The sequence below is a fragment of the Aotus nancymaae genome, unplaced genomic scaffold, assembly GCF_030222135.1.
Source record: "Aotus nancymaae isolate 86718 unplaced genomic scaffold, 86718_ANA_hifiasm-v0.15.2.pri h1tg000010l, whole genome shotgun sequence".
Taxonomy (NCBI): Eukaryota; Metazoa; Chordata; class Mammalia; order Primates; family Aotidae; genus Aotus; species Aotus nancymaae.
Genome location: NW_026988421.1, coordinates 8,388,056 through 8,403,084, shown reverse-complemented (window position 1 = coordinate 8,403,084; position 15,029 = coordinate 8,388,056). Strand labels below are relative to the sequence as shown.

At 49.0% G+C, this 15,029-nt stretch overlaps 1 protein-coding gene across 1 annotated transcript in view; it reads left to right on the top strand.

Annotated features, from left to right (window-relative positions):
* The window catches only part of LOC105718001 (deleted in malignant brain tumors 1 protein-like), a 93,005-nt gene extending 78,426 nt beyond the window's left edge, over window positions 1–14,579 (top strand). Inside the window, 11 exon segments of the mRNA XM_064373771.1 lie at window positions 1,049–1,202; window positions 1,499–1,701; window positions 2,186–2,506; window positions 3,077–3,097; window positions 4,025–4,054; window positions 4,351–4,501; window positions 6,901–7,109; window positions 8,037–8,221; window positions 12,015–12,403; window positions 13,967–14,208; window positions 14,211–14,579. Of these exon segments, the coding sequence (XP_064229841.1) occupies window positions 1,049–1,202; window positions 1,499–1,701; window positions 2,186–2,506; window positions 3,077–3,097; window positions 4,025–4,054; window positions 4,351–4,501; window positions 6,901–7,109; window positions 8,037–8,221; window positions 12,015–12,403; window positions 13,967–14,208; window positions 14,211–14,242 (1,937 nt within the window). The 3' untranslated portion in view covers window positions 14,243–14,579.
* The last annotated feature ends 450 nt before the right edge of the window (window positions 14,580–15,029 follow it).

Here is a 15,029-nt window from a genome sequence, read left to right as displayed (position 1 = left end):
TAATACTGATTTATGCTACAGCGTGATGAAACATGCTGAGAAATCAGTGGTTGCCAGAGTTGGGGGTGTGGAGAAATGGGGAGTGATTGCTAATAAGTACAAGGTTTCTTTCTGGGGTGATGAAATAATCTAAAATTGACTGTGGTGGCTTCAGAGCTCTGAGTATGCTAAAAACCATGGACTTGTCTCCCTTAGAAAAAGTAAACAAAGAGAGTTATGAAAAAGAAAAAAAGAAAACATTTTAATTTATATCACTGAGTGTGCACATGTTTTTCAAAAGTTTTATTACAATAAGCCAACCAACAAAATGTTTGACCATTTAGTATTTATCCCTTTCTGATAAATAACAGTAGCTAATATCACTGGGTGCTCGTGCGTCTGGTACTAAAAGTTTATATAGACATATAAACGTATCTCATGTATGTATAAATGTTTGTGTATATGTATCTTATTTAATATCCGTAAAAGTCTGATGAGGCAGATGCCTTTATGACTCTCATTTTTCTGATGAGGAAACTGAGGCAGAGAGGTTAAGTAACTGGCTCCAGATCATAGAGCTGATAGAGGCAGAGCCAAGATGCAAACCCAGGCTACCTGTTGCGGAAACCCTGCTCCCGACCCCACGTTGCACTACTTGTGAAATGGCAGAGTCCTGTGCTCATGGAAGATGCTAGGGAATACTGTGTTATGAACTGCTCTCCACAGTCAGTGCTGTGCTCAGCCAGTGTTATCCCACGTCCCTGTCTGTAGCTGATTGAGCAACAATAGCAGTCACTTTGTTGGTTTCTTGGCATTTTTGCTTCGAGGTGACACATGCTCCCTCTGAAGCTAAGGTCTCTTCCTCCCAGAGGATTGCTGTCCAGGCCCAACAGGGAAATCACAGACTCGAATCAAAACTCCTAATGTTGGGCCACCTAGAATCAGGCCCAAGAGAGGGGACTTGTTTACAGGGAAAGTTAAGTCATGTCACAAATTGCAGAGGATGACTGCTTGTCACAAAATACCTGAAGACCTGGTGCAATGGAGATGTCCTCTCTCTCCTCTCTAGGACCCTCTTCAAATTGTGGTGGCTTCTTATTCAATGCCAGTGGGACCTTCTCCAGCCCATCCTACCCTGGATACTATCCCAACAATGCTAAGTGTGTTTGGGAAATAGAAGTGAATTACGGTTACCGCATAAACCTGGGCTTCAGTAATCTGCAGTAAGTAATGCCTGGTCATCTGGTGAGGGATGAGTCCCTCTGCAGCACACCCAGTGGTTTAGACTGTGTCCTGGGCTGCGATGCTGTTCACTCTCGTGTGCCATGGACAAGCTTTTGGTGGCTTTGATCCCTACCATAAAGCATCAGGCAATACTGGGAAGTCTTCTGACTTAATTGAGGAAAAGCTAGAAGAAAAACCTATATTCAATGGCATCACTTGTAAAGTCCAGACTATTTATAAAATGGAGGGGTGATAGGAATTTCAGTGTTAACTTAGATACATTTTGTCCATACAGGTTGGAGGCGCACAATAGCTGCAGTTTTGATTATGTTGAAATCTTTGATGGATCACTGAATAGCAGCCACCTGCTGGGGAAAATCTGTAATGATACCAGGCAAATATTCACATCTTCTTACAACCGAATGACCATTCGCTTTCGAAGTGACATCAGTTTCCAAAATATCGGCTTTTTGGCTTGGTATAACTCCTTCCCGAGCGGTAAGTGCACACTAGACCATGCCTATGAGGCTTAGTGGATTTACCCAGCTGCCTCTTTGAGGGCATCGTGTTTCCCCAAGGACATCAAAGAAGGGTCTCAGCGATGCGTTGCCCATTCTCCTTCTCTCGGCACTGACTGTGTGAGCCTCAAGGAGGGGCAGGCCCTTGGCAAGGCAGCAAAGGGTGCAGACTAGGGGTCACACCTGGCCTTGGATCTGCCACCAACTCTCCAGGAGACCTAGTGACTCTCCTTGCAGAGCCACCCCTCCCCATCTGGAGGTGAGGGGATCTGAGCTTGGCGATATCTGGAGCCCCTTTCAACTCTACATGGAGCAGTCCAGTGCCTCCACCCCAACTTTTCCACATTTCCATTTGGTGACTTTGGGGGTGGGGAACAGCCTGTGGGATGCTTGGCCTTTGAGGCTTGTGGTGGGACATTTGTTGTGGGACATGACCATGATCTCTCAGTTATTGTGTCTTTCAGATGCCAGCTTGAGGTTGGTCAATTTAAACTCATCCTATGGTCTATGTGCCGGACGTGTGGAAGTTTACCATCGTGGCACATGGGGGACAGTTTGTGATGACTCCTGGACCATTCATGAAGCTGAGGTGGTCTGCAGACAGCTAGGCTGTGGACATGCACTCTCAGCCCTTGGAAATGCCTATTTTGGCTCTGGCTCTGGCCCCATCACCCTGGATGACGTAGAATGCTTGGGGACAGAATCCACTCTCTGGCAGTGCCGGAACCGAGGCTGGTTCTCCCACAACTGTCATCACCGTGAAGATGCTGGTGTCATCTGCTCAGGTATGGCCCAATGCCATGGAAGGCCTGTTTCACCTGTAACCTGCTCTAAAGGGAGAGCTTAAGGCCAGTGGCCGATGGTGTCTGTGGCCCAGGCAGGAGCTGGTCAATGTGTCCCCGTGGCCTGTGCACTCCAGAAGAGCATGCAGGGGGCTGCTTTATCTTTGGCCAGTTTCTGGACCCAGGGCCATTATGCTGAGCACTCATCTGACTAAGGACCTCCAGCAATGACTTAACTTCTTTATGCTTCAGTTTCCTTGATTGTTGAGTCGGGGTGGCTATGATAGTACTTGCTACAGACAACCATTGGGATGATTTTAGAACAATCGTGATCAAGTAGAGCGTGATGGGTGTTCTGACCTCAGCTGTAATCCTCATGACCCCAAATACGATGGGACTTAGGGAGCATCTGGGGAAGCTGTGTAGGCTTCTCAACAGCAATCGCTTGGTGGACCTGGTGGACCCTCAGCGAGGGGGCAGGTTATGAGCCGTGTGGGTGTATCTCTGCCTCATTCTGGTCCCTCCTCCAAGCCACACATCTGTAACCTATGCTTTTCTTCTCTTCCTTTTCAGGATACCAGCTATCAACAACTGGTAAGTCCTCCCAATTTCCATCCCACTTCCCTGGTGTCTGGGTCTCTTCCTTGCTGCTGCATAGACTGTGCAGGGCGAGTTGCTCACTCTCCAAGGAGTTCATCTGTGGTGCCATCCCCTACAGCTCCTGTCCCCTCCCCTGCCAGCCACCAGGACAGTATGGCCTGGTCCACGTAAGATTCAGATCTCCAGTCAGTCCCAAGGCAAGACCTGCTACCTGTCAGGCCTGCCTGTATTCCCAGACACCAGACCCTGGTCAGTGTTGGCTGAATGGGTCCCACTGCACCGCTGAGCTCCTGCCTGCCTGCCCCTGAGCTGCTCTGAGTGTTACCAGCATGGCCCTGGCATCTCAGGTCTTTGCCTTCCATTCCCCGCTCACCTTGTCATCCTCCTCCTGGCCTCCCATAGCAGCAGCTTCAGGCCTGTCCCCTCCCTTCCATTCTCCCCTGTGCATCTGCCTTCAAGTGACTCCTCAGGGGCTTCTGGTGGTGACCTCCTCTGCACAGCATGACCACCAGGGCTCCTCATGATCCATTCCCTATGTTTGGTGCCCTCTTCCCCTCCTCTGCCTCTCTGTCCACCTGGAGGTTCCCGATTCTCTTCCACCAGTGTTCCTCTGCCTGGGACACCCCGTTTCTACCTCTTTGCCTGCCCCGTAATTACTGCCCTCTTTTCCCTACTTGATCTGGGACAGGGTTAGACCTCCGAGAGCCCCTCCTTCCCTAGGCTTTGCTCAATCTCAGCCTCTTCCCACTCTGCTGGGATTTGCTCTCCTCCAGACCTCCCCAAGGGTGAGTGAGCTCCCCAGTGGCAAGGCCTATGTCCAGCTCCTCCCTGCGGACCCAGCATCTGCACAGCCCATGAGCACTCGGCAGCTGGGCCAGGGATGCCGGAAAACTGATCCTGATCTTTTCTTTCTGTCAACAGCTCCTTTTCCCAACATCAGTCATCCAAACAGTAAGTTCTGAGCTCCATGACGAGTCTGTGGCAGAGTGGCCTGGAGATCCCTCTTCCCGTTCCCTCAGTGACAATGGAGCTGGGGAGGAGATGGCTTCCCCAAATGTGGTCTCCCTGCAGGAGTGCCCCGTCAGCCCTCAATGGACAGTCCCAGTTGAGGCCACCTCTTGCTCTTCTTTGATTTCTGTCTTGGGAATTATTTTTAAAACCGTTAAAGTAATTTAAATTTAAAATAGTCCCCAGGTGACGGTGCAGTGTGCTCTGGGGTCACCAGGATGCCTGTTTTGTCCTGACAGCAAATTATTCCTGCGGAGGCTTCCTGAACCAAGCATCAGGGCACTTCTCCAGCCCATTCTATCCTGGGAACTATCCGAACAATGCCAACTGTGTGTGGGACATTGAGGTTCAAAGCAACTACCGTGTGACTGTGATCTTCAGAGATGTCCAGTAAGTGTGTGCCACGAAGAATGCCTGGGGGCCCCACAGACCTTTCAAGAGGGAATAAATGGTACTTAGAGCATCAGGAGAGATGTTTGTCCAGGAGAAGTTTTTGACCTAGCCCAGAGGCCTCCTGAGGAGAGTAGGGGAGGGGGCACAGAGCCTTGGAGTGGACAGAAGCTCTGGTTTCAAGTCCTAGGTCTGCCACTAATTTGCTGTGTGACCACAGGAAGTCACTCAACTTTCCTGAGCCTCAGTCAAAAGAGGGGAATAAAATACCTGCTTTCCTCACTTCACTGGTTACTGGGAAGGTCACGAGAGAGAGAAGAGAGAGAGAGAGATGTGAAAATATTTACAAAATGTTATCCAATGGAAAAAGATGGTTGCTAGGAGTCATGACAGTCTTAGGGGCAATAATAACACAAATAATCCTGTTAACCACCACACTGGCCAGGTATGGTGCCTCAGGCTTGTTAATTCCAACACTTTGGGAGGCCAAGGCAGGAGGATCACTTGAGCCCGGAAGTTCAAGACCAGCTTTGGCAACATAGGGAGACCCCCATGTCTATAAAAAATACAAAAATTAGCTGGGCGTGGTGGCCTGCACCTGTAGTCCCAGCTACTCAGGAGGCTGAGGTGGGAGGATTGCTAGAGCCTGGGAGTTCAAGGCTATAGTGAGCTATGATAGCGCCAGTGCACTCCAGCTCCACGCAACAAAGTAAGACCCTGTCTCAGGAAAACAAAACAAAAACAGTCGTTATCTGCTTTGTGGAACCCTTTTTCTCCACTCTCTCCTTCCTTTGTGTGAGTTCCCCAGGGATCGGGCAGAGGTGGAGGAATTACTGCTGCAGAGGGGAGGGTATCTGCTCTTCATCCAATCACAAGTAGAAATCATTGTTTTAGGCAGAGGGGACATTACCAAAAGTATGTTTTTCGTTTGTTTGTTTTTGAGGTGGAGTCTGGCTCTGTCACCCAGGCTGGAGAGCAGTGGCACAATCTCGGCTCACTGCAACCTCTGCCTCCCAGGTTCAAGCGATTCTCCTGCCTCAACCTCTCAAGTAGCTGGAATTACAGGCACACACCACCACGCCTGGCTAATTTTTATATTTTTATTAGAGACAGGCTTTCACCGTGTTGGCCAGGCTGGTCTAGAATTCCTGACCTCTGGTGATCCTCCCGCCTCAACCTCCCAAAGTGCTGGGATTACAGGTGTGAGCCACCGCACCTGACATCCAAAGCACATTAACGTATGATTTATCCAAGGAGGTGAGTGGCCCAGATGACCGTGAAGAGGCACCAGTATCTTCTAGTGTCCTGAACAAGGGGCTACACTAATTTCTTCTCTAATGGTCACTGTTGAACAAAATTGTTTTCTCTGTTGATTTCTGTTTGCAGTGGGCTTTAGAGTTTCTGCCTTAGTAATTCATTTGGGATTTTGCAAAAGATCCATCATTTTATTCTCTTTGTCATTACAATACAAAGATTGCACGTAAAGCTTATGCAGTCCTATGGGAGAAGGTTAGCCGTGTCCAGTTCTTTAACCAGCATCTTGATAGAAATGACCATAACCATTTGTGACATTTTACAAAGCCCTTTGCTGTATGTGTTTTATTTGAGCTTCACCACAGCCCTCTTCAGGGTGCATGGATCAGAATTTTGCCTTTGTAAGTAAGAAAAGCTTCAGAGAGATTATTTGACTTGCCCAATATTTATTTATTCAATATTTATTTCTCTCACTATGGGCTCATGGATATTAATTTTATTCTGTGGGGGCACTAGGGACTTTTCAATGGAAGAAAAATGGTTTAAATTAGGATGTGAGCTCTTCCTTTCTTGATATAAAGGGCTGACAGGTGAGGGGCTGTAGATTTCATATGTATGACCGCAAAGGGCAGGACTAAAACCCAGGCATGGAGGCTGAGGAAGATGAGACTCCCTTGATTTTAGGAGACCTATGACTTTCTTTTTTTTATTTTTATTTTTATTTTTTGAGACAGGGTCTCACTCTGTCACCCAAACTGGAGTACAGTGGCACGATCTTGGCTCACTGCAAACTCTGCCTCCCAGTTTCCAGCGATTCTCCTGCCTCAGCCTCTCAAGTAACTGCGATTACAGGAACATGCCACCATGCCTGGCTAATTTTTGTATTTTTATTAGAGACAGAGTTTCACCATGTTGGCCAGGCTGGTCTTGAACTTCTAACCTCAGGTGATCCACCCACCTCAACCTCCCAAAGTGCTGGGATTATAGGTGTGAGCCACTGTGCCTAGCCAAGGAGAACTATGACTTTTAATGATGAACTTTGTCAGAGTTTCTGGCACAGAGGTGTGACCCCACCCTGAGATCTGACTCCCCGCATCAAATTCTGGGAGGAAATGAAGCCAAAACAGTGTGTCCTCTCTCTGCAGGCTTGAAGGTGGCTGCAACTATGATTATATTGAAGTTTTCGACGGCCCTTACCACAGTTCCCCTCTCATTGCTCGAGTGTGTGATGGGGCCAGTGGCTCCTTCACTTCCTCCTCCAACTTCATGTCCATTCGCTTCATCAGCGACCGCAGCATCACGAAGAGAGGGTTCCGGGCTGAGTACTACTCCAGTCCCTCCAATGACAGCACCAGTAAGTCCCCCTGTGGGAATGCTCTGGAGGGACTGGGGACATCCTGAGAGCTTCTGTGGCTCAACTGTCCTGTGGTTATGAAATAAGAAATGAAGGAACCCTTTCAGGTCACCAGGGCTTGATTTCCTGCTGAAAGGGGCCAGGAGCAGCAGGCCTTGGGACTCTGGCTGCCCAGAAATGAAGTCAGGGCTAAAACTGGCTGACGGACGATGATTGGCCTTACTGTGGTCATCAGAGAGTAATGACCCAAGTAGAGGGTCTCAGATGATGCTCTTAGCAGTGAGTGATGAGTCAGTGCCAAAGGCAGAGGTAACCAGTTGGCTTGAAACCTTGTGACTTTCTCAGAGTGAGGGACACTGTGACGATGGCCTGAGACCTAACACATTTGGCTTCTATCTGAAGATGAACTGAGCTGAGTGGCTGGAAGTGGCAGAGATAAGGTCACTCAGCCACTTCCAGCAGAGATTGTATGGCCATGATTTGAGTTGCTGTATGGACTGATGTGTAGATTGGCCAATGGCCAGGCAGGGTGGCTTATGCACCCAGGATTAAAGATCAACTTGCTTCATGGCTAAAAGACCTTGTTTCATGACATCCCCACAATTTGACCATACAGTTACTTTACTTCATAGATAAATGGTAACTTGGCCAAATATTCCACTTATTTAAAAATTCCACCTCCACTTCTCCATCAGAGGAATCCTGAGTCCACGTACTCTCCTTGGGCTTTCATAAGGATGGGGCTGACTTGACTCCGGGTACTTTAGGGGTTGCAATGAGGCCTATGCCCACATCCTAAGAGCTGACTCTCCCTGTCAGCCACCCTGATCTGTGTACTTTTTAAGTGGAAAGAGCATCCGGCCCCATAATACTTGTGGAGTTCGGGGTACTGACTGACTGACTGTCTTATCTGTCCTTGTCCATTAGACCTGCTCTGTCTGCCGAATCACATGCAAGCCAGTGTGAGCAGGAGCTACCTCCAATCCCTGGGCTTTTCTGCCAGTGACCTTGTCATTTCCAACTGGAACGGTTACTACCAGTGTCGGCCCCAGATAATGCCAAGCCAGGTGATATTCACAATTCCCTACTCAGGCTGCGGCACCATCAAGCAGGTAAGCCTGGGGCTTTCCACCCCATGTCCCAGTGCACCAGCTTTCTTATAGTGGTATGTGCTGTGCTTCTTGAATTCTGGGGATATAGAAATTATGATGTGGGTATAATCAGGGCATAATTGGAATAAAGGAAGATAAACCTTTGATGCTGTGATATGGCTGCAGTCACTTCCAAATAAGAGGAAGGAAGCTTAGCAGGCAGAGTCTCTCCAGCTGTGTTCAGCAGAGAGGGCATCTGGCAGGCTGCCACTCCCATCAGCAATACCAACAGCAGCTCCCGGGGCAGCTCCAGATTTTGCAGGGCCTGAAGTTTATATAGTTAGGGTTTTGGGGGGTGGGTGTTGAGAGCGGCAGGGGCCTTATTAAGCCAAAGAATACAAATATCTATGAGCTTTTATAAACTTTGTAAAAATGTATGGCTGTGCAAACACATTGCTGGGCCTTGGAGGAGGCCTGCACGTTGCACCAGGCAGGGTAGAGGGGGCCCCAAAGCTCCAGCTTCATTAACTCCACAGTCAGTTGGCTCTGCAGCTACCATTTGTTGAGCTATCACCATCTGAGATGACTTCCTGCATCCAATTCTGGGTGAAAGTGAAGCCAAAATGGTGTGTCCCTTCTCTACAGGCTTGAAGGTGGCTGCAACTATGATTATACTGAAATTTTCAACAGCTCCTACCACAGATTTCTGCGGTTTGCCTGGGACTTTGCAGATTTTAGCATAGAAAGTTCCACGTGTTCCAGGAAACCCCTCACTCTGGGCAAACAGGGACAGGTAGTGACCCTACAGTGGCAGATGCTGTGATTAGTCCTCATCATACTCCCCAAGTTCTCATCGAGTATTCTCCTATTGTCATCCCCACTTTATGGGGGAGGCTGAGCCAAGAGGCACCAAGACTACTCAGCCAGGAAGTGGTAAGGCTGATGTTGGCATCTGAGAAGATAGAAAACATTATGCTGAGCAAAGAAAGCCGGATGGAGGAGAGTGGGTGTTCTGTGATTCCATTTATATGAAACTTAGAAAGAGAACGTAAGTGTGTAATGACTGAAAGCTGATCCCTGGCTGCCGGCTGCCAGGCTGGAAGGGATGAACAGCAGAGGGGGCAGATGGCAGAGGGGCAGGAAGGAGCTGCTTGGGCTGGAGTTGTTCTGACTCTTATTGTGGCAATCGCATTATCAGGCCTCATGGAACAGGACATTTGTCATAGCGGTATTTAACTTTGCATAAATTTATTCTAAGTTAGCCACTCTAAATTCTGAATTTTTGTCTCAAACCTAAATAATTATTTTAAGATTTTGTCTGTCAAAGACAGGAAAAAGTTGCCAATGCTTTTATTTGGCTTGGGAGTGCAGAGTATACACGGCATGAATGGCTCACCTGCGTACAGCGCACAGAGCATGCACGTTGGCACACACACGTTCAGATGGCTTCGGTTTGTCGGGATCATGTTCATTCACCAACGTCCTATTGAGTGTTTGCTGGGTGGCAGGCGCCATGTGGCAGGCACCATGCTAGGTGCCAAGGTCATGCTGTTCATTACCTGGCAAAGTCAACCCCACTCCTTTGACACACAGGAAACACTGAGGGGCAAAGGGACTCTCATGTAGCAGCTGGCTGGGCCCGTGGGCTCTGGAGCCTGGTTCTAAGGGCCTGCAGCAGGCATGTGGTCACCTGGCTCCCTTAGACTCCAATACATTTCCCCTTTGGAGAGGACTTTAATAAGCCAGGTAGATATACTTGCAAAGATGAGTATATATTGGATATGCCACACATGTGTTCCATTCAAACTGGGGGCTTTTATATTTCACCCTGTACATTAATTTTGTTGATTATTTATTTATTTACTTATTTATTTATTTATTTAGAGACAGAATTTCCCTCTGTTGCCCAGGCTGGCATGCAGTGGCACGATCTCGGCTCACTGCAATCTCCACTTCCCAGGTTCAAGCAATTCTCCTGCCTCAGCCTCCTGAGTAGCTGGGATTACAAGTGCCTGCCACCATGCCCAGCTAATTTTCTTGTATTTTTAGTAGAGACAGAGTTTCACCATGTTGGCCAGGCTGGTCTTGAACTCCTGACTTCAGGTGATTCACCCGCCCTGGCCTCCCAAAGTGCTGGGATTACAGGTGTGAGCCACTGTCCCCGGCCTTAATTGTGTTGGGTTCTGGCTTGTTGTGAGTTTGGTCAATGGAGGTCAGTCCACTGAAGGTGACCATTGCCTCTGTGCCAAGTATGCATCCTGGAGACTGATACTTGAGTGGTTCTGCTGAGGGCCCTTCACACCCGTTCACACGCATTCACAACCATTCACACTCGTTCACACCCATTTGGAGCAGCCAGACAACCCTGTCACCCTGTTTATTCTAACTTGGGTGGTCATGCACAGCACATGCCATATTCTTATTCCTCCACTTGTTTATTTATTTTTATTTTATTTTAATTTTTTAATGACAGGTTCTCGTTCTATTGCCCAGGCTGGAGTGTAGGGGCAGATCATAGCTCACAGCAGACTTGAACTCCTGGGCTTAAGTGATCTTCCAGCCTCAGCCTCTAGAGTAGCTGGGATTATGGGCATTCACCACCACATCTAGCTAATTAAAAATTTTCTTTGTAGAGGTGGGATCTTGCTATGTGTTCCAGGATGGTCTCCAACTCCTGAGCTCAAGTGATCCTCCTGCCTTGGCCTCCCAAATGCTGGGATTACAGGCATGAGCCACTGCGCCTGGCCTCCTCTATTTTCTTTAAATATTCATATTGCCTATCACACTGAGTGCCTCAGGGGCAGGGCCAATGTTTTGTTCATCTTTGCAACCCCCAGTGCCCCAGTCCTGAGCCTAAGAGTCGATATAGTATTAACAACAGTTCACGTGGATGCCAGACGCTGAACTAAGTGTGCTATCTGACTTTTAAAATTATCAGGACAACTTTATTCCCACTTAATTATGAGGCAACGAAGACTTGCAGAAGGTAAGCCACTTGCCCAAGGCAATAATGGCTATGACCTGCGAGTCTAGACACAGACGTAGGGCTGGGCTATCCATGGCTGGAGCTCCCCGCAGCTGCACCAAGCTGGCCTGCTTAGCAGCTGTGTGATAAAAGTTTGCTGGTGTGGCTGAGCTAGATGAGGCCCTCCCGCCACGAGATGGATTGTCTCTGTGGAAATACCCATTGACTTATCTGTAAGACTTTCCATTACATACCAAACTGACTTCCTTCCAAACTGAGCAGTATCTAATAATGGATTTTAATCTGAAATCAGATCTGCTGCTTCTGACCAAGAAATAAATCTGCATTCCACGTGCATTGTTTGGAGTGGATTCAGAATTTACTTCCATCGTAGGCACCATATGCAAATGTGACATCCACCCAAATATTTATGTTAATGTGTAGAGTTCAATGGAAAGCACTTGAGAGTGTCTTTGAAAGAGTAAGAAGGGTCATACGGTTGATTGTTAAGTCATACGGTTTATTGTGACAACTGTTGGCACTGAAATGTAAAGCAAAAAAACCATTTTTTAAGACAGTTTAAAGTCAGAAAACATATACTAAGAGCAGGTAGAGAACGCAGAAACCCTTCCTTTTGTTCTTCCCCAGACCTGGACCCAGAGTGCGGACTCTGGCGCCCTCTGCCTGCTCGTAGCTAAAGGATAGGCACACGCCATCTCTGAGTGGTTCTGGGAGGGGTGGAAGTCTTGTAGCCTCACCTTGTCCCTCTCATTCACACCCAAATCAGCCATGGGATTCCCTTAGCAGGTGACATGTGCCTGACTCTGCTCTCCTGCCTGCCCCTCCTAGGTAGACAATGACACCATCAACTATTCCAACTTCCTCAAAGCAGCTGTCTCCCATGGCCTCATCAAGAGGAGGAAGGACCTCCTTATTCACGTCAGCTGCAGGATGCTTCAGAACACCTGGGTCGACACCATGTACATTGCTAATGACACCATCCGGGTCGAAGAAGTGCAGTATGGCAATTTCAACGTGAACATTTCCTTTTATTCTTCCTCCTCTTTCTTGTATCCTGTGACCAGCAGCCCTTACTACGTGGACCTGAACCAGAACTTGTACCTTCAGGCTAAAATCCTCCATTCTGATGCCACGCTGGCCTTGTTCGTGGACACCTGCGTGGCATCACCATACTACAATGACTTCACATCTTTGACTTATGATCTAATCCGGAGCGGGTAAGGAGTGTCTTTATGCGATGGCCCTAAACCTTTACTTGATAACTCAAACATGAGTAGCCTCAAAGGCTTGAGGAATGTGAATTTTGATGAACTGCAGTTCCCAGGGCTTCAAGCTTAACTAGATCCCTTTCTACATGTAGTAGCGTCCTGTAGCTTTTCCCTTTTGAAGGGCTTTTACTCTGTGTTCTGTATCACATCCCTGATTTCTCATCAGGTGGGATGACCATGTATCATCTCCAGTTAACATCTGGAGAGAATAGACAGCTCAGCAGTGTTCACCCAGTGCGTTAGCTGCAAACTGAGATTAGGCTCGAGGTGACTGAACTCCAGCCATAGAGTTAAAAAGACCTGTGTATAGTGGGAAAAGCATTGATTTGGAGCAGACCAAGGTTGAATTGCCAGCTTTGCCATGTGGCAGGTACATGATTCTGGGCCACTGAAAGCACTCCTTGAGTGATTCCAAGGTGTAGCCTTGGCTGTGCTTGGCTGTGGCATTCTGGTCTGTGTGGAGCCCTGAATGGCAGGGTTTTATGACAAATGCAGTGACTGCCCAGAGGCTTCTGAGTGACCCTAAGCTTTTTCCCAAGGACCCCACCTCTGAACAAGCCTCGGCTATTTTTGCTTCCTCCTTTGCCACTAAGGGAGCTGCTGTGAAAAAAAAAAATCTCAGTGTTTGAGAGAATCTGGGTTGCACACGGAGGAAGGAAGGAGGCTCTGGAAGACAGAAGGAGGGGATCGGGCCCTGGCCAGGTTCCCAGGTGCAGCCGGGCTGCCCTGGAGACCACACCCACTACCTGTGAGAAATGCCCATCCTGGGCCCGTGGGCCAGCTGTCCTGGCTCTTCTCTTTCCCATGTCATTCAAAATCCCACCATTCCACAACAACTGGGGTAGTGTGAGCTGCTTCTTCCATATCTTAGGAAAATTCCTGTACGTATATCCTGAGGTTATTTTCCTTCTGACACCACCTGAGAAGAGATGCCCGAGGGAAGGAGGATGGAGTTGATATTGGGGTAGGGGCTCCTGGAGGGTTTGCAGGCGAGTGTGGAAAATACAGCTCTTGGAGCTCAGGGCAGGCTGAGGAGGGTCAGGAGAGATCGGCCTTGGGAGAAGGAGGGCCAGGACACTGTATTCAGAGTGCAGCTGGATGGGACCTTGCCTGGCTCTGGCACCAGGAAAAAGAAGGAAAGGTCATTTTCTTTTCTGCCCTGTCTCTGGGTCCCGCTCCTGGGCTCCAAACTCCAGCTATTTCCCTGACTCACCTGGCTTACCTGGGGCCATCAAGGATGTGGTCATTGTGGGATTAGGCCCCAACCCACCAGGCAGTATGGGGCCTGCTTATCTGTTGGGAAAGCCCCCACAGGATTTGCTGCCTAAAGATACTGGTGAGGTACCTCAGCTGCCAGGATTTGTCTGCAGGCCACACATTCTGACAAAAGGAAGGTGAGGTGTGCAGGAGGCCAGGGCAGTGAGGACAGGCTGTGGAGTTTCTCACCTGGCACAGCTGAATCGTGAGGAATCGTGGCTTGGTGAGAGATAAGGGGCTGCTGTTCTCTTCCAGATGCGTGAAGGATGAAAGCTACCGGCCCTACTCACAGCCATCGCCTGGCATCGCCCGCTTCCAGTTCAGTGCCTTCCACTTCCTGAGCCGCTTCCCCTCCGTGTACCTGCAGTGTAAAATGGTGGTGTGCAGGGCGCATGACTACTCTTCCCGCTGCTACCGAGGCTGCGTGGTGAGGTCCAAGAGGGATGTGGGCTCCTACCAGGAAAAGGTGGATGTCGTCCTGGGTCCCATCCAGCTGCAGACCCACCACGCCAAGAAGAGGAGCCTTGGTAGGTGGTAGCTCTCAGACCCCACTGGCCAGCGGGGCGCACACCCCTGACTCTCGGGGACTTGGGATGTTTCTCTTGGTTTCATGTTCCAACTCAAATTTGAGCACTCCACTGTGATACACCTGGCCATACGGAGTTGAATCAGACCTGGTTCCCACCTCCCCCAAGGCTCGTGCTCCTTGGAGGACCCGTTGAAGGGCATGGTCCAGAGAGTTTTGACCTGGATGTCCCACAGACCTGACCTCCCAGAACCCATGCTTCCCATCTGCAAAATGAAAATGTTGTTAATTCTTAGCACTGTTGAGAGAGTTACATAAAGGAATTTTGGAGAAACTGCCTCAGCCTGTGCCTGGTGCAAGTCATTGAGTGCTTGGTAAACGGTAGTTTTTGTTACTCTTGTTTTCACCCATGTTAACAACACTCATGATGACAGTTTTCCTCACAATGACGACTATAACAGCAGATGTGTTGACGTCAGGGTCTAGGCAGGGCTGTGGGGATGCCAGCAGCATGGATTTGTTCTGACCGCTGGCAGGCTCTGCTCGGCACAAGCCATGTCACTTTTCTTCTCTAGAACAGGGAGCGCACCTGCTGCTGTGTTGTGGGTGTGGATGAGGGAATGAATGTTTGCAGAGTGATGCCCAGGATTTCTGGCCCAGGCTAGGGCCAGGTCAGTGGACGTGGTGGCCATGGTGTTGGGGGTGGATGGGGCAGCAGTAGTTGTCGCATACCCTCTCCTTGGTCAGGGCACTGCCCACGGGCATCTTTGACAGCTCTCTCTCATCTTGATT